This window comes from Ursus arctos, unplaced genomic scaffold (assembly GCF_023065955.2).
Source record: "Ursus arctos isolate Adak ecotype North America unplaced genomic scaffold, UrsArc2.0 scaffold_21, whole genome shotgun sequence".
Lineage (NCBI taxonomy): Eukaryota > Metazoa > Chordata > Mammalia > Carnivora > Ursidae > Ursus > Ursus arctos.
The window spans coordinates 7963229-7982637 of NW_026622886.1; the positions used below are offsets into that span (position 1 = coordinate 7963229).

The 19409-nt window shown below is 44.2% G+C and overlaps 1 protein-coding gene across 1 annotated transcript in view; it reads left to right on the forward strand.

The window, feature by feature from the left end:
- The window catches only part of SYN3 (synapsin III), a 452237-nt gene that overhangs the window by 67465 nt on the left and 365363 nt on the right, over positions 1–19409 (forward strand). The window contains exon 4 of the mRNA XM_044384458.3: positions 17218–17309. Within this exon, the coding sequence (XP_044240393.1) occupies positions 17218–17309 (92 nt within the window). The remainder of the gene's footprint in view (positions 1–17217; positions 17310–19409) is intronic.

The window sequence follows — 19409 nt, forward strand, 5'->3', positions numbered from 1 at the left end:
CCTCCCACCCACCCCACCTCAGGGCCTACATTCTGTCCAGACAGGGAGGAGACTGGCAGCCCACCCCTCTGGCTTCCAGGAAAACCCAGGGAGACAGAGGGGTGAGCTTCCCATGGCTGGGCCAGCCACATACCAGGGACCCCAACTTTGCATTCATTAGACAGAACCAGGTTTTGATCATTTGTCTTCATTTGCTTATTCCTGCAGAGCCGCTTTGGTCTCTCTCTGGCTCCCTTTGCTCTCCATGGTCCAGGCTCCTCCATGTCTGTGGGATGGAGGCCAAAGTCCTTAAGCAGCACCAATGCTCTTCCCAACCAGGCACCAGCGTGCCTTTCTCACCACTTCTCTTTTCCTCTTTCTGCTCGGGGTGCCCCCGAGAGTCATCAGAGGAGCCAATATCTAATTTAGATGGTCTCATGTTTATAGCAACTTTCCCTTAGGTTCTTCATCTCAGTTTCCAAAAGTGTTATTTCTATGAATATCTATTCATCTGCCTTTTCTTCCATCCATATACCTATTTGTTTATGTGTTCGCTTTCCCTCTAAAACCTAGGTCTCCCTCCACTCCTTTTTTGTAGTCTCTAAGCAGTTTAGAACTAGCCTTCTTTCCCCTAAACACCTTCACAAAATTTAGTGTTTCATAGTACCAGTCACAGTGATAATATAAGGACTCCCATATGTTAAGCACTCGCTGTGCACACACACACACACACACACACACACAGATGCCTGATACTCCACTAGGAGTTTATTATACATACCCTCATTTTATCCTCACAGTGGCCTTGTAAGTTATGTATTACTATCACAGGTCCAGCAAAGCAGCTTTCAGTTGGAAGAGTCATGATTTGAACCCTGGCTCCCCAGCAGCCCATACTCTATAAAGCACTGTATTCTCCTAACTCCCGCTGCTAACTCCCCCCCATTCCTGGGATATGCATCTACTGCCCATTCTGGTTTCTTCTAACCCTTGCTTTCAGTGCCCTTTGCATATCCTTATTGGGAAATGACATTGAGATTCTGAAAGTAAACAGGCTCATTTTTACTAATTCTTCTTACTACTCTATATTTTACTTGTGTGGAGGAAAATTTTTTGTCGCCTCAGAAGAAAGAAGAGATATTTTGAGACAGTTTGGCATGATGGGCAAAACTGTGCCTTGGATCAGAAGAGCAAGGGATCGAATCCTGACACTGCCTCTTATTACCTGTGGGACTTTGGGCATGTGACTCTATGTTCTAAATTTCAGTTTCTTTATCCACAAAAGGGTGATGGTAATAGCAATACTACTATGTTCAACACACTGTAAGAATTTGGTCCATTTTCATTATCAGAGGGGATCCTGGATCTAGGTTGATCATTTGTAAAAGGAGGAACTGGCAAATGCATGGAACACTTTCTACCTGCCAGCCCTCCCCCAGCCACAACAGATACAACTGCTCAATGAAGGCACGCTTCCCAGCAGAGCTTAGGGCAGCCTCATTATTCTCCACACAGCAGCCAGAGCTGGCAGTAAAATGAAACCCATTGGGTGACCCCAAAGGAACTTTCAGTTCTCACATTCTGTGGGTTTAATCCAAGCCTGTTTAAAAAGGATGACAAATTATGGATAAGGTGGTTGGATCCTGAAAGATGAGCTCAGTTAATAAATATATAAAGGGAACGAAACTAAGAACTCTGAAAACAGACCTCTGAATTCTATTCTGGTGATCTGTAACCTGGAGTTGTCTGCTAGGGCAACTGTTTTCCAGTTGTACCCCTTAGAGCCGTGGTGTTCCACGGGGGTACCTGGAGTTGCAGACTACTGAGCATCTTTGGAAAGGCTTGGGGAGAGGGAGAGAAAGAAGAGGGAAGGAAGAGGGAAAGGGAGGGGGAAGAAAGAAAGGAAGAGAAGGAAGGGAGGGAGGAAGAGAAGGAAGGAAGGAAGGGAGGGAGGGAGGGAGGGAGGGAAGGAGGGAGGGAGGGAAAGGAGAGAGAGAGCTTAACTCATCCCTTCTTCTCTATCAGTAATTCACAACCAGGGGAGATTTTGCCCTCCAGGGGACATTTAGCAATGGCTGGAAACAGTTTTGGTTGTCACAACAGGGAAATGCTACTGACATCTATGGGTAAAGGCCAGAGATGCTGCTAAACACCTTAAAATACACAAGCTAGCCTCCCGCAGCAAAGAATTATCCAGCTCAAAATGTCAATGTGCCAAAGCTGAGAAACGCTATTCTAGACAGAAACAACTCAAAGATGACACCTTTTGTGTGGGGAGTCCTGTGTTTCCCTAAAGATAGGTGATGGTAGTATAGTTTATGATGGTGAGGGCTTCCCAGACCAGACCTTTCCAAAGAAACTTCACCTTCACACTTCCTTTCAGTCAGCATAGTAGCCTTGGGATGAGGACAGGGGAGGGACCTTCTCCCCCATTCTTACCTGATAAAGACAGTGAGGCAGAAATTCCTCTGATTTCCCCAAGATCACACAGCTAGGAAGTTCCAAGAATGGAATTGAAACCTGGATCTATCTTAGCCCATGCTGGGTGATTTTGCAACACAATCCCACATAATAATGTGTCCCCTGGCTTGTACCCAGTAGCTCAGCAGAGGCCTAGAGTCTGTTGAAATCCTGAAGGGCTGGACCAAGCCTTTTGTACAAGTACCCAGGATTTGTTTTAGTTAAGTATGGTGGGATGCATGGAAATGACTGACATGAAAGATAAGTTCATTGTATTCATAGTCCCCTAAAAGTAGGAGGGATGGCACCCCACGTTGGAGGACGACATGAGCACCATGGCCAGTCAGGAGGCAGAGGAAGCTAGGGGAAAATGTAGGCAAGAGCCTTTATTATGGCTTTTCGGGAAGGAAAGGGCAAGCAGGGTAAGCAGCCTTAGGACTGGCTAGTTGGAATAATTTCAGCAGGCTCTGGGGTATAGGGGGCTGTCCCTGGTTGTCTGGTACCTGGCCCTGGGGTCTTAGGGCAGGGGATAGTAGCCTGGAGTGTGAGAGCCCCACAGAGCAGGTGGTCGGCACATGGGCTCTGGATTGGTTATGGCTTGCATTTGAAAGGCACTCTCTATGGCGAGTTATTTACCATCTCTAGGAATTGGCTAGAATTCTGAGAGGCAGGCTTTCCAGGGTCAGCAAGGTCTCAAAATGTCAAAACATCAGAATACAGAAAATAAGACATGGTTAATACACCTGTCTAAAATCTAAAACCTCACCATACTGCAGCTTTTTAACAGTCTTTTGAAACAGTACTCTTTTATTTCCAATTAAATCTTATATAAAACCCCCAAATTTAAGTAAATTAAAAAATAACAATTACTGCTCTGTTTGATTCATATTTGGAAAACCCTGAATCCTTTGAACCTCCAGAAAGTGACTAAGGCCCCTCCTTAGACTGCCTCTTCAGAGGTAATTCTGCTGTAATCCTACCACCACCTCTAGGCTGCTGCTCCCCTTGCCTCGGGTTGCAAGAAGCCTGGTAGAGTAGCTAAGAGCAGAGACCCCAGAGCCAGACTGCTTGTGTTCACTTGGTCTGTAACCTCCCTTGGGAAATAAATGTAATCTCATTGTACCATAGTACTCGCAGCTGTAAAGCATAATAAGAAGAAGACTACCTCAGGCGGTTACTATCCTTAGACCAGTGCCTGGCACATAGTAAGTGCTTAAAAACTATTATACATTTTAATCCTAATATAAATATAATTTATGATATGAAATTATAAATACATTGCCACTGGAAATACCCATGGTATCCATATAGCTACCTCTCGTCCTATTACAGCTAGTCAGTAGTACCACTACGTTTGTTTCTGCTTCTCCAAAGGCTACAACCACTGCTTCTCCTACTTTTGCCTCCATTGCTGCTGCTTCTCTTACTATTGTTCCGAATGGGATCACCACTGCCACCACTGCCCTTGGACATCACTACCACCGAGTGAAAATAATGTCAGCCAGGTCCTTAGAGTGAAAGCAGGTGTGAAGGTGCGAAAGAAGACATGAGCCATCACTGCTGGGCCACCACTGACACACTCATCCTGTCTCTCTTATACCCTTTTTGCATTCCGCTTGCTCAGGGTTTAGGGGAAGTTATTTATGAAGTCCCCAGACGTGGGCCATCATTGATGAGGCTGTGTATGTGATTCTAAACTGATGAGGTGTTTTCTCTGAGCCTACAAGGTCAGAAAGGACCCACTACAATTCTTTGTGACATTGGAAGTACGAGTGCCATTGTGAGTCGGCAGCACAGAAGGTCACCCTGCTCCCTTTAAGAGGACAGAAGATCCTCCTTGCCTTGGCTTCTTGACGTGTGAGTGCATTGATCGCAGGTGGCTCTTTTTCCCTGTCCCTTGAAGTCCTTATTTGGGGATTCAGTTCAGGTTGGCTCTGAGCCTGATCTGGATCATGCTGTCTTGGAACTACTTTGGCCCCTTGGGAAGAAAATGAGCATCTGAGAAGAAGAACTTGGCCTTTAGAAACAAGAATCCCTATTGAGGAAAAGGAATCGAGGAACAGCTCCTTTGCAAGGAGGAAAGTGGCCCTTAAGTCTCCCCTTTTCTTGAGCCCAGCCCTAATTTGGAGATATTTCACAGTGGGCTTTTGAAGGGGTGGCTGGTTCATACCAAGCTGCCTTAAATGCTTGGAGTAGAAGCCTATGGGGACTTGCAAATCAACCTCGGGAAGAGAAATTAGTATGTCTTGTCTCAGAACTCCCAAAGCCTGCTCCAAAATAAACACATAAGCTGTGCCGGCCGGGAAAGCATGGGCCCTTTTTCTTCTTCATTTTAGAAACTCCATGTGTGCATTATTTTAAATAGGCGCCAGCACACGAGGCCCTTTTAACAAGATTGAAAACAGATGGGGCCTCAGGCTGTTCAGTAGCTCTCAGAAACGAACATGGGAAGTGCTAAGCCATCTTGTGTCCAGGCGACGTTCATTTTCTCCTCGAAGCACCAGTCTGCCAGGCCTCTCATTCCCAGGGAGCACAAGTCTGCTTCCTGCATCAGGTGTGTCAGCCAGGGGAAGGAAGTATCTCCTTTCACTGCCTTTATCCGTGTTTGCATTTACTTAACCCTTTGGCAGCTTGGGAGAAAAGAGGATTGTGCTATCCTTGGAGGCCCCAGGCTTCTGCAGCTGGGAGCATTAGGTTTACCTTCCTTATTATCAATGGGATTATGGCCCTTCATGGTTCACATCTCTCCAAAGGCTCCCAGTCTCACTCCAAGTATTAGCCAGAGTCCTTCTCACAGCTATAGGCCCTTCATGGCTAGACTTCTCTGGTATTCTTCCTGCCCTCTCTTGCCTTGTCTTTCTTGCTTACTCTGATCCAGGCATGCTGGACTGTCACTGTTCTTTAAAATCAAGTGACAGAAAACAAGTGTTGGTGAGGATGTGGAGAAATTGGAACCCTTGTGAATTGCTGGAAGGAATGTGAAATTGTGCAGCCACTGTGGAGAACAGTATAACAATTCCTCAAAAAGTTAAACATAGAATTACCATATGACTGAGCAATTCCACTTCTGGGTATATACCCCCAAAGAACTGAAGGCAGGGACTCAAGCAGATGTTTTTAAATCCATGGTCATAGCAGCATTATTCACAATAGCCAACAGGTAGAAGTAACCTAAGTGTTCACTGACAGATGAATGTGTAAACAAAATAGGGTCTATCCATACAGTGAGATATTATTCAGCCTTAAAAAGGAAGGAAATTCTGACAAATGCTACAACATGGACAAACCTTGAAAACATGTGAAGTGAAATAAGCCAAACATAAAAGGACAACTACTGTATGATTCCACTTATAGGAGGTCCCTAGAGGAGTCAGACTCATAGAGACAGAAATTAGAACAGTAGTTACCAGGGCCCCGGGGGGAATGGGGAGCTAGGGTTTCATGGGTACACAGTTTCTGTTGGTAATGATGAAAAAGTTCTGGGGATAGATGGTGGTGACAGTTGCACGACAGTGTGAGTATACTTAATGCCACTGAACTATACACTTAGAAAACAGTTAAAATGGTGAATTTTATGTTGGGTGTATTTTACCACAATGAAAACAAACTTTAAAAAACAAGTGAGCACACTGTGCCTCAGGGCCTTTGCTCTTGCTGTTGTTTTTGCCTGGAACCCCCTTCCCCAAAGTATCCTCACTGAGGTTCTTTGTGCCAGTGTCGCCTCCTCAGAGATGCTTGGCTACTCTCTCTGAAATGACACTCCTCTCATGTACATTTCTCAGACACTCACTTCACCTGCTTCATTTTCCTTCATAGAATTTAGCACCCTGAGTCCTAAAATGCTAGTCTTTCCAAAGTATCTGGTGCCAAGCTGGAGCTACCATAGAACAGTAGGGCCTCAGTGTCTGGGGTTCAAACCACACCATGTTTCCAGAGGCCCCAGTGGGAGGAAGTGGCAGGTCCTCATCTCAGGAAGCAGATGGAATTAAACGGAGAGAAGGTGAGACACAAAGAGACAGCTGGGAGGCAGCTCTGGGAAGAGAAGGGGAGGTCCACGCTATGGGTAGCAGGGGGTAGGAAAGGAGGATTGAATGCTCTTATCATTTCTACAACCCCGAAAAGGGGTTTGGACCTTCAAAATGAAAAAATAAAAAGTATGTTAAGGTAGGATAGAGCATTTGAATTCTCAGAGCTTCAATGGAGAAAGAAATTCTACGGAAATTAAATGTCATCAGCCTATTCAAGCTCTGTCAGTGTCTCCCCTCAGCATACATGGCAGGGTCATGTGCACAACTACATCTCAGCTCTTCTCACCCCAGGCAGCTCCTCCCAGAGCTCCAGCCCCCCAGTGTCGCATGCACCTATGATACGACCAAGCGCAGTTGGGGCCTTTGCTTCCACCTCCCGGTCTCCAAGTCCCCAAATCGTGCATTGCCCCTCTGGGGAAATGTGGGGAGACTTTCACACGTGGTTTGCTTAATCCTATACATACACTTTTCTGAACAGTCAGCAGAATAGTGTTTGAACATGTGGAGCCAGCTTGGCAACAAGGAGAAGTAGAACTCAAGGCGACATTAACCATCATTCTCTTCGGCATAGTTAAGCTGTGGACTTAACATTTCTGAATATTTGCGTGACCTGTTGTAGGTAGCAAAAGTTTGTGGCAGTGGGCAATGTTCTTTTCTAGGTCTCTCAACTTTAAAAGCTCTGGAGGCTGGGTTGGTCCCACCACTCTGTCCCCCTAAAGGCTTCCCCTCCCCCTCCTCCTCTTCATCCCCCCTCTCCCATCCCCCTTCCCCTACTTTCTCTGCCCCTCCTCCTCCCCTTCTTCCTCCTTTCCTTCCTTCCTTCCTTCCCTGAAGACATTATCAAAACCTCTCCTCACCCCTGAAGCTGACCTGGCAAAGGCAAAGGGCGATGTGTACAATGGATGTTTTTCTTTTATTCTTAGTTGCTGTCGTTTCTTGTGGGTACAGCTTTCTTGGGCACCTAATCAGGAAGGGGTGAATGGCAGAACAGAACTAGAGCATGCCCAGGTGCTCTGGCTGCCATCCACCAGAACCCCACCTTAATCTCTATGAAACGTATATCTGAACTCTGGAGAACAAAACTGGGCCATTAAAAAAAAATTCCTTAAAAAATCAGAGTGGTGCCACATTTATTGGTGATTTTTTTTCAAACTGGACTTCTTGGGTTCTTGCATTGCCAAATGTGGCGGTGGTGGTGGTGGTGGTGGTGGTGATGTTGAATCTTCATCATTATCTTCACTGACAATGTGAAGATGATGTTGTTCATGAGGATGGCGATGGTGCTAACATCTTAACCCTGTCATCCAGAATAAAATCCTGACCGGGATTGATCCACTATTGCCTCCGACCTCTTCCCCTTCCACTCATTCCCTCACTAGCTCCGTTTTGGCCACACCGCCTTCTTTGCCGTTCCTTGAGCCCTGCACATAAGCTCCAGCCTCGGGGCCTTCCTCCTTGCTGTTCTCTCTGCCTGCAAAGCCCTTTCCCCTCTTATTGTAGGATTTGCCCCCTCATTTTGCTTATTTCACTGATCAAGTGCCACCGTCCTCTGACCCCCCCTTATTTGACATAACACTCACCTCCCAGCGCTCTGTCCTCTTACCAGAATCTGTGTTTCCTTCCCTGACATATTGTTTATTGTTAATGGCCTCTTGCCCCCACTAGATACCAGTTCCACGAGAACAGGGAATGTTGTTCCTTTTGTTGCTATGTCATCAGACACTATCTTTGGCATAGTAGCTGTTAAGTGCATGAATGGATGAATGGATGGAGTCAGAGTTGTAGCTCTCTTGCTCCATAACCTCATGATCGTGGCTGAGTCATTTGTTCTCTCTGCTCTTAAGTTTTCTCATCGGTTAGGGGCGATGCTAATACTTACCCTCACATCAAGAGGTTGTTGTAATGATCCAATTAAATAACATAACCATGATAGCTCACGTTCATTATGCACTTATTTTCACTTACGCACCTTGCCAAGGGCTTGTATCAGTTCATTTAGTGCACACAACCACCGTAGAGAGGCTCATTTTACAGATGAGGGATTGAAGTATAGAAAAGCTAGCCTGCCTCGAGTTGTACAGCAAGTAAGGTGTAGAGCTCACACTCAAACTCACAGTCTGATTCTGAAAACCACTCTATACCAAACACTTTGTAAACTGCAAATCACTGTTGTTGATTTTTTTGTTTTGTTTCTAAAATGTGGCTAACCCCACCTAATTTTGGATTTTCCATTACTTGAACATTTAAGAATGTAGGTTTTGTCATTTTAATTTTTTCTGTATTTTTATATTTATTTTGACATGTTTTTATGTATTTGTCGCTGCCTGCCTGGCCTTCTCCACGCACACACACATACACACAGCAGTATTATGATGTTTTGATGAGCAGAAGGTGCCTTTGCATCTACCCACGTAGCTCGGTGCTTGGCATCCGCATACCCTGACCCGGTGGCCTGGGCCTTCCCTGAGAGGCCAGGCGCTGCTCCCGAGTGAGAGTTCCTCATCTGGAATGGGCCACTGAGAGAGTCTGCAGACTCTCAGAGCCTCTTTTGTCTAAAGGTGAATCTGAATTGGTGGAAAAGACTTCAGATGCCAGTCAAGGAAGTCACTGAACCCACTGGGCCCTCAGAACTAAAAACAGCCTGTGCCGGGAAATCTACAGGAAGCAGTTCTTGCCGACAGCAGGCCTTGGGCCACCTGCCAAGTGTTTGCAGGAGCGGGGCAGTTGGAAGAGGCAGATTGGTGAAGGAGGGGCAGGGGCCCGTGGGCTTTGCCGACATGGGAAGGTATGAAAGTGAAGGCGGCCACATGCACATGCACAAGCAAAGCCCAAAGCCAGCCAAGCAGCCCTTTAACTGACCCAGCTCTGTGCAGTAGAACACAAGTCACCTCCGCTGAGCCACTTGGTGCAGTGTCAAGGATGTTGGCCTGGGTTTGGGTCCCAGGTGGTGTAACTATTGGGTTGTAACTTTGGGAAAAGTCACTTTACCTCCCTGGGCCTCACCTTTGACATCTACAAAATAGACATTCATTTATTCAGGGATATTTATTTGAGCATTGTGCTGTATGCCAGTTACTGGTTTGGGTGCTGGGATAGAGCCATGGATGAAACAGACCTCCCTGATCCCTGGAACTTCTCTGGTGAGAGAGATGGAGAATTGAATATTAAATTTGGGATGGATGTAAATCATGTCAGATGGGGATACGTGTACAATTATGTCAGTAGGGGATGAGCGTAATAGGGTGAGTTCTAGCAAGGAAAGGGGGCATGGAGTACAGCAGGTGCTTTGCAGGGAGGTGCCTCTGGGGGCGCCACTGAGCAGAGGTGAGAGTGGAGTGAGGAAGGTGGCCTTGCTGCCATCTCCAGGAAGCTCTAGGAGTTGGGGGACTAGAACCTGGAGCTGGCTCAGCATGCTTGGCAATGGAAAGTAGACCAGTGTGGCAAAGGCAGAGTGAGCCGGAAGTGGGGAACAGGGAATGATGGAAGGCAATGTCAAGGAGGTCATCAGTTGTCAGTGTCGTGTGGGACAGAGACCAGGTAAGGCTTGGGTTTTCTGTATTTAGTGCTACTTTATTATTGTTGTTGTTGTGTGTCCTTCTAATGAGTCTTTTAGACCTTGTGAGACTCTGTGAAAGAACTTAAGACCTGAAGAAGATCACAGTACACGCAGAATGCTTATTTTTTTAAAAGAATTTGTTAATGACACAGTTTTGTTCCCAAAAGTAAACATAACAATCTGTTAGGGATTAGAGTGGAATTTTGATGATAACTTGCTAGAGGATGCAGGAATGCCCTAATCCTACCTTGAAAATCACCACCACCACCCCTGTTCTAGGTTCCTAAGGTAGCCAAATACACAAGGAGGAATAGCAAATAAGAGTCGAAATACCAATATGTGTTAGCCGGCTGACGCCCCCCAACCCCAGTGCAGGGCTCTCTGCTAAAGCTGGTGCGAGTCCTGCAGTTAGGCTCCAGATCATTTGTGGATGTTACTTATTAAGCATGTGGCTGTTATTACTAAATAGGCCCAAGGTACGACAAACACAATTAGGAAAAAAGGGAGCAGGACCTCTGGGACTTCTGGGAATCAGAGTTTCCTGCTGCCACCTCATGGAAGGGAGAGCAGCAGAGGGAAAGATGGGTGCTGAGGTGAGCACCTTTGAGGAGCTACAGGCAGGAGGGAGGAATCGGCATGATGACCACCCAGATCAGCAGGCACTCAGCTGCAGAGAAGCCAGAATCACATGTGGTTGCCTGGCTTTTCAACCCAGCAATGACCTTGCCTGCTGTCAGCTGTAGCATGATGATGTCCTGACCCGCAGATTAACAGTTCCTCTGCATGGGGTGTAATGGGAAATGTTGGAGAATGGGGCCGAGGGTCAGAGGTTGACCAACATCGCATTAGAAAAGGTACCGGAGGCTGCCCACCTTCTCCTATCAACTCCTTGTCTGTCTGTCTGTCTCTTTCTCCTCCTGAAAAATCTATGGAATGCCTAAGGCTGTGGAAAGGGGCACATTCTAAGGGTTTAAGGGTACAGTCTGGACCAGATAGGTCTTCACAAACTTTCAGGAATTTCTAGTATCTTATCGGCCACCCTTGGATTCCAGAACAGTCTGTCTGCCAGCTTCTTGCCTCTTGGGAACTCTGGACAACATCTTTTTGTGTAGAAATCCTCCTTCAGTCAGGCTTCGTGGTCAAGGCCGATAGCTGCCACCTTCACATTCCCACACATTCTTGGTTTCTTGTGCACATTCCTATCAGTCATCCAATTCCAAGTCACACTTTCAGTTTCTGTCGCATTGATCTATTGGCCTAATAGCATCCTTCAACCTAACCGTGATGATTGCAATCACTGTTTCCGTTCTGTCATCAACATCATTATCATCACAAAAGCAATTATTAGTAACCAGCCTTGAATACCCCATGCTTTCAGTAATATTATCTACTTGGCATCACATGCTTGCCAGGTGCCAGTGAGAATGCAGCCAAAGACCCTACAGGAAACTGAATGCATTCCATCTTATTCCCATACGTGGGGGGAGGGGGGGGCACATGTGCATGTGTGCATGCACCCATGTGCATGTGTGTTTCAGAACTGGATGTAAGTTTAGTTATAAAAAGGTGCTTATATTGCCTTCTGATCTAGGGAGCTATATAAGAGATTTTGTTAGTGGATAGGAGTCCAGCCATATCTAGTACCTGTAGTAGAGCTTGGGGACTAGAGAATTCTGTGTCAATATTTGTTGTTAAATATGTAACCACTCCCCTCCTCTGCAGCCACTACTGTTTCCCAGTGACCCCCCAAAAATGTGAATGCCCTACTCCCTGGAACTAGTGAAAATGATATTCAGAAGGGACTTTGCAGATGTGATTATAGTTATGGACCTTAAGATACGGGAGTGACTCTTATCCAGGTGAGCCCACACAAGCCCTTAAAAACAATTTACTCCAGCTGGAGACAGAAGTGTGGCAGATGCGGAAGTTAAAAAAAATGTCTAAGAGTAAGAAGGACTCAATGTGCCATTACTAGTTTGAGGCTGGAGAGTGCTATGAGGTACGCAATGCAGGTGGCCTTGACCGGCTGGGAGAGGCTCCCAGCTGACACCAGCAAGGAAGCGGACCTCAGTCCTACAGCCACAGAGAGCTGAATTCTGCCAACCACCCGAATGAGCTTGGAAGCACTTTTTCCCAGTCTTCTTATAAAATCCCAGATGATTGACACCTTGATTTGGGCTTTGTGAAGTCCAGAACAGGGAAACCAGCCAAACTAACATGGGCTTCTGACCTATAGAGCAGTGAGATAACAAACTTGTGTTGTTTGAAGTTGTTTACTTTGTGGTAATTTGTTATGAAGTAACAGAAATATTCGTAAGGGAAGGTGAATGCACTGTGCAGTGATATTCAGGTTCCTTCACAGGGAGTTCAAGATCCTTCTGGACTGGTCTCTGACCTACCTTTCTAGCGCTGTTTTCTATTATGTTCCTCTATAAACTCCATGCCCGAGCTACAAAGTCATCTTACCATTACATTGACCTGATAGCCCTGTGTTCTTACTTGTGCTTTTGTTACTAGAAACTTAGATTGGGCCTTTCTCTCCTTTCTGACTGGATACCCCCTCTGCAGTGTTATGATCTGTTGGATCTGGCAATGGACAGAGTTTCAGAAGGCAAGCTACATAGCATGCATACGTATCTGCTCATCAAAAATAAAAATAACACTTTATCCAACAAGCATTTTTGGATACCTACTGTGTGCCTGAAGCTGGGTATAAGGCAGTGAACAGCCTTCTAATAAAAATATTATTGCTTGGCATTCCTTTTTCGTAAGATGTGATGTGATAATAGATTTTTCCTTCGGTGATAATTGGGAGACACTAGTCGAGAAAGATCTATAAAAATGAAAGGCACTGTAGATCTAATTGACTCAGTTGATTATAACTCTTTCATTTTATTTTATTTCTTTTAAAGATTTTATTTATTTATCCAAGAGAGATCATGAGCAGGGGGGAGGGGTAGAGGGAGAAGCAGACTCCCCACTGAGCAGGGAGTCCGATGTGGGACTTGATCCCAGGACCCTGGGATCATGACCTGAGCTGAAGGCAGACGCTTAAGTGACTGAGCCACCCAGACACCCTATAACTCTTTCATTTTAAAGATGAAGAGTATTACAGTGGAGAATGAGGGGGTTGCCTGCAGTCATTGTCATTGAGTCATTGTCAAAGCCAAGATTTAGATCCCTGGTCCCCAGACATCAAGTCCAATTCCTTTCCCATTATTCTTTGATTCCTCCATGTACATGTTTTTAAAAGTCACAAACAGGAAAACTCAGATAATGTAGCACTTTCAGGTATAATTGAGATCAGTGTCAAAAACTTCCCACACCAGGTTTTAACAAGAGTAACAAAATACAAAATCCCTGTATGTGCCTAATACTGCAAAAATCTGCCTGTCTTTAATGATGTCTAGAGACAATCTCCCATAAATGTGTAACATGACTATTTTCCCTTTCAAAACAAAATCTGGACAATCAAAATTATACACAGCCTTCTTCATTTTCCAAAGCCATACATTATGGTGTTATTTTTTTTCTGTTAAAAATAAGGGAAAGAAATTCTTTAAAATGCTCCTTATAGCAGATAGGGAAAAAGTAATGCAATTGAGAGAGTGGGCTCAAGCTTTCAGTAAGGCGTAGGGAAGCTCGAATAACAGAGCATGTTCAGACCTGTGCTGAAACCCGAAAATTCCTTTATAAAGCAAAGGGAAATTTGTAGGAGTGGGTGAGCCTGGCAATAGTGGGAGTGCCACAGGCACCATTCCTCAGTACAGGCAAGACTCAAAGTCGTAGCCGTTCTTGACTTTACTAACCTCTCAGCTGGCCTACCACACTAAAAGAGCCGAAGGGGCTGAGATCTTGATTTATTATTATTTTTTTTATTTTTAAACTTTACAGAGGTGGGGATCCCCTGAGGAGTTCTTTGAGAGGTCTGGCCACAGTGGTGGGTTGCAGTGTGAATCAGAAAATAGAACACATTCCTTTCAGCCAATCATACCACTAGGGAAACATTCAACCGGTTTATTCAGGATAGAGCCTTTGAGGTCATCTGGTTGCCCACTGACCGTATTTTGGAGTGGGTGAGTAGGAAGACTTTTTATCTGATCAGCAGGTGAGTAGGAAGACTTTTTATCTGATCAGAGGGTTGGTCATCCTGCTTTGTCTTTGGACCTGTTATCACTGGGCCCTATTTGGGCTGCTTCCCTCTTAGAATATTGTACTACTTGATATCAGGACTCACTGTAAAGCTGCAGTAATTGAGACAACTGGGAGCAGACTCAAGGATAAACAAATAGATCACATATGAAGGGACTTGATGTTTGGCAAAGGCACCGATGCAATTCTATTGGGAAAGAATAGTCTTTTTAATAAATAGTGTCAAAGTATTTGAATAACCATATGGAAAAATTGAACCTTGAGTCTTACATCGGCTCTTATACAAAACATTATTTCTAGATGGATTACAGATATAAATGTGCAAAGACCCTGTTTCTAAAAAAGGTCACATTTGTGGGTATCAGGGGTTAGGTGTGGACATAACTTTTGGGGGAGACAGTTCAACCCACTACAGTTTCTATGTGATCTCTGAGGCTCTTCAAAAATAGGTGCTCTTTGAGATTCTACCAAGAGGGCCATCATGCTGTCTTGAAGGAGAAGTGCTTGGATACTTCTGTGTTCATTTCCAAGTTTTGTTTGTTGAAGTTTTTAAAAAGTAAAATACAGAAGGGTGCCCTCTCTTCACTACCCCAACTCTCTATGCTTGTTCCAACAGACTTGCTACCCTAACAATGCAGGCATTTACCTCCTATAATTATTCATAAACCATAACTGGGAAATAATTCTAGAAACCTTGAGCTGAATACAATGAACTTCTAACTTGTATATCCAAGCCTGAGTGTGTCTTTTATCCAGATATCTCTTTCCATTTGGGCAGCAAGACGGCCTCTGGGCTTTGCCACCTTCGAGTAGGAGATTCTATCATTCAAGATTCTGATTTACTCCCTTTCTTCAAATTTTTGATACCCCACTGTTCTTTGTTGCAACTTTCTTCTAACTTCTTTTTCTCCGCACACTCATGCAACAACTTTTATTGCTAATTCTTCTTTGTAATCTCGCCAGTGAAGTATCTTAAACATGATGGGACTGAATTTTTAGGGCATTGGACTTAATAAACAGGTCATTATCACTATTTACTAACCTGAACTCATTAACAGAGCTCTTTGCTTTTTACCTTGCCACACCATAATGGGGCTATTAATTAAAGCAAGAGACATAAGCACTTTGGGTTTCCTTTAATGCCATCTGGGGAGATGACTAGGTCTTTGGTCATAATTCTGTTAAATGTTTCCAAGGGGATACATTTAAATCACTGTGAAATGATATTTCCCTTCAATATAAACTTGGTTTTCTCTTCAAATGGGCTATTTTTAGGTCCCTAAAATTCCCAGTTGTAATCCACCCAGTGCCTTATTTAGCTTAGCAGTGGGGGTAGTGGGGTGTAGCAGTTAAAAGCATAGGCTGGAGTCAGACTGCCTGGGGTTAAATCCTGGCTCTATCTACTTAATGTGTACATTTTGCGAGTTATTTAATCTCTCTTTGCCTTGGTTTTTTCCTCTGGATAAGTGTGAGGATTAAATGAATTCATACATGTAAAATGCTTAGGACAGTATCTGGCACATAGTGAGTTTTTCATATGTATGAGAAGCTATTTTTATTCATTTAATCCTGAGAAATAACTTTTGGCATCTACTGTGTATAAGGCACATTTTGGTACTATGAATTTTCTAGGATGGGGTTACAGGTTGAACTGTCTCCCCCCAAAATTCACATGTTGAAGTTCTAAGCCCCAGTACCCCAGAATGTGACCTCATTTGGAGATAGGATCTTTCTAGAGTTAAAGTGAGGTCCTTAGGGTGGGCCCTAATGCAGTGTGACTAGTGTCCTTATAAAAAAGGGGTCTTTGGATGGATACAGAGACATGTATAGAAGGAAGACAGTGTGATGAGAAGGCAGAAGGTGGCCATCTACAAGCCAAGGAGAGAAACCTGAAACAGATTTTTCCCTCACAGCCCTCAAAAGGAACCAACCCTGCCAACACCTTATTTTTGGACTTCTAGCCTCCAGAACTGTGGGAAAAGAAATTTCTGCTGTTTAAGCCACCTAGTGGTGGTACTTTGTTATGGCTACCTTAGGAAACGTCTTTAGACAGATGGTTGTAATAACATGGAATCACTGTCCCCAGGGAGTGTATAATCTGATAGGAGGGATGTATTCCTTAGGCTTTGGTCACAAGCAACAGAAATTCAGGAGATCTTGCTTAAACAAATAAGAAAGCAAAAAGATAAACTTCTAAAGATCCAGAGGTATTGTATAAAACCCAAGGGCAGGATTGTAGCTGGCACATAAACATCAAGAGTACTCCTCACCTCTTGCCTCTGCCCCTTTCTTAGTGACTGTGACATTTCTCCCTCCGCCCCCTTATTTTCTGTGCTTTCCCAATCCAGATGGCAGAAAACATGGTCTTCAATTATACTTACATTTTGTGTATTAAATACAGCCCCAGAAAGAAATTGCATGAATCACTCAGCAGTTTCAAGTTCTAATACAAGGGCACCTTGTGTGATTGGGGGGGGTGTGCCAACCCCATCCGCGGTGACAGAGAGAGCAGTATTTCAGTGCACAGACATGGTGCTTCTACTGTAACCGTGTAGGTGGTTGAAGGGGAGGGGCCATGACCAAAAGAGGGAGCAGTGGGCAGATGACGAGGAGGACTCCATTAATAGGGATAGCGATCACTAAGCTGTGATGCCCTGCCACTGCATAACCTGAAGCTCGAGAAACAGGGAAAATGTTATATTGAACAGCCTGTGGCCTCGTCCTGAAGCTAGAGTTGCTTCTTCCACTTTCAGAGAAATAGAAATTAATAGTGGTTAAAAGTATGGGTCCTTGAATCAGAGACGTGTGGGTTTCAATCTAACTTTGCCTTTTATTAATTATCTGACCCTGGACATGGCACCATGCCTCTGCACCTCAGATGTCTCATGTTTCAGAAAGGGAAGTAAATAATATTACCAACTTCCTAAGTTTCAGGTGAGGCATAAATGTGTGCTTGGCACATACAAGTACCCAATAAATGTTAGTAGTTTTTAGCATCATTAGTTTTTGATGATTCCTTTTGTGTTTTGCTTTCTCCTTCAGGCTGAATTCTCAGAGTTGAACCTAGCTGCCTATGTTACTGGAGGCTGTATGGTGGACATGCAAGTCATGAGAAATGGGACCAAGGTTGTAAGGTAAGGAGGACTGAGATACAGAAAACCTTCATTTGAGAGGCATGTGTGGGATACCTCATAGAGCTAACCCCTCTGTCTGCTGCCTCTGACCTGACTTCTGCACCACATGTACTGTGTGTTAATTCCAAAGAGTTTTAGGTGTTGTTGCTACAGGAATGACTAGCAACACAAATAATCTAGGGAAGCAATGGTGGTGTGCTGAAACGAGCCCTGGGCTTGCAGAGAAAAGACTGGATTCCATTTCTGCTTTGTGACTCTATTCAGGTGTATTATATAGTCTCTCTTACCCTCTGATTCCCATCTGCAGCATGATGATTGCAACACTCAGGTAAGAGACATGTATGTAAGAGTGCCCCATTCATTCTAAAGTATAGTACAAATGTAAGGGTTTATTAGAATGAGCTACGGTCTGCTTCCAGCCTATGACATCTAAATGCTCAAAAAAAATCCCCTCCCAAGCCGAGATGCCCTTCAACAGATGACTGGATTAAGAAGTTGTGGTCCATATATACAATGGAATATTACTCAGCTATCAGAAAGAACGAGTTCTCAACATTTGCTACAACATGGACAGCACTGGAGGAGATAATGCTAAGTGAAATAAGTCAAGCAGAGAAAGACAACTATCATATGATTTCTCTCATCTATGGAACATAAGAACTAGGATGATCGGTAGGGGAAGAAAGGGATAAAGAAAGGGGGGGTAATCAGAAGGGGGAATGAAACATGAGAGATTATGGACTATGAGAAACAAACTGAGGACTTCAGAGGGGAGGGGGGTGGGGGAATGGGATAGACCGGTGATGGGTAGTAAGGAGGGCACGTATTGCATGGTGCACTGGGTGTTATACACAACTAATGAATCATCGAGCCTTACATCGGAAACCGGGGATGTACTGTATGGTGACTAACATAATACAATAAAAAATCATTAAAAAAAAAAAAAATCCCCTCCCAAGACATCAAACCTAAAAGTACTCGGTATGCCATTTTCCAAAGAATCTGTTTATAATGTATGCTGAGTTTGAGGGGAAGTGAGGGAATTCTTCAGAAGCCCAGAAGAGTCAAGAAAGCACAAACCTACAGAAGAGATAAAGAGTTGTACTAATATATTTCTACCTATTAATACATTTCTACCTATATTTCTAATATTAATATTAAGCAACCAGAATAATACAGACCAGGTCTCATGAAGGTTTAGCTGGTAAAGAAATAGGATTCAGATTTGAGGAAATAGAGAAAATAGGAAGAACTTTGAGAAAGAGGTGGCATCGATTCTAAGCCTTGTCGGTGGTAGAATATGGGCATTCTCTGCGTCGTAAGGGTAGGGAACAGTCTTTGTAAGTGTAAAAAAAGAGACCATGTTTGGTAATTATGATAATTCAAATAATTCAGCCATCATTTACTGAGAGCCTACCATGTGCCAAGAAAGACATTATTTGGCTTTCCATTTCTAATAATGATGCGCTAGATTATTTGGACCAACTTTTCCATTGAAAACAACTTTAAAAACTAGTTTTAGGGGCGCCTGGGTGGCACAGCGGTTAAGCGTCTGCCTTCAGCTCAGGGCGTGATCCCGGCAGTCTGGGATCGAGCCCCACATCAGGCTCCTCCGCTATGAGCCTGCTTCTTCCTCTCCCACTCCCCCTGCTTGAGTTCCCTCTCTCGCTGGCTGTCTCTATCTCTGTCAAATAAATAAATAAAATCTTTTAAAAAAAAAAAACTAGTTTTAAATAGTGATCATCTTGGGGTGCCTGGGTGGCTCAGTCGTTAAGCATCTGCCTTCGGCTCCGGGTGTGGTCCCAGAGTCCTGGGATCGAGTTCCACATTGGGCTCCCTACTCCTCTGGGAGCCTGCTTCTTCCTCTCCCACTCCCCCTGCTTGTGTTCCCTCTCTCACTGGCTGTCTCTATCTCTGTCAAATAAATAGATAAAATCTTTAAAAATAAATAAATAAATAAATAAATAAATAAATAAATAAATAAATAGTGATCATCTTGAAAGCCTTCACAGAGTTGGCAAGACATTAAGAAATTACCAAGAAGAGAATGATGGGGAAAAGGAAAGTCAGAGAGATGAATGAGTACAAAAGTTACCTTTT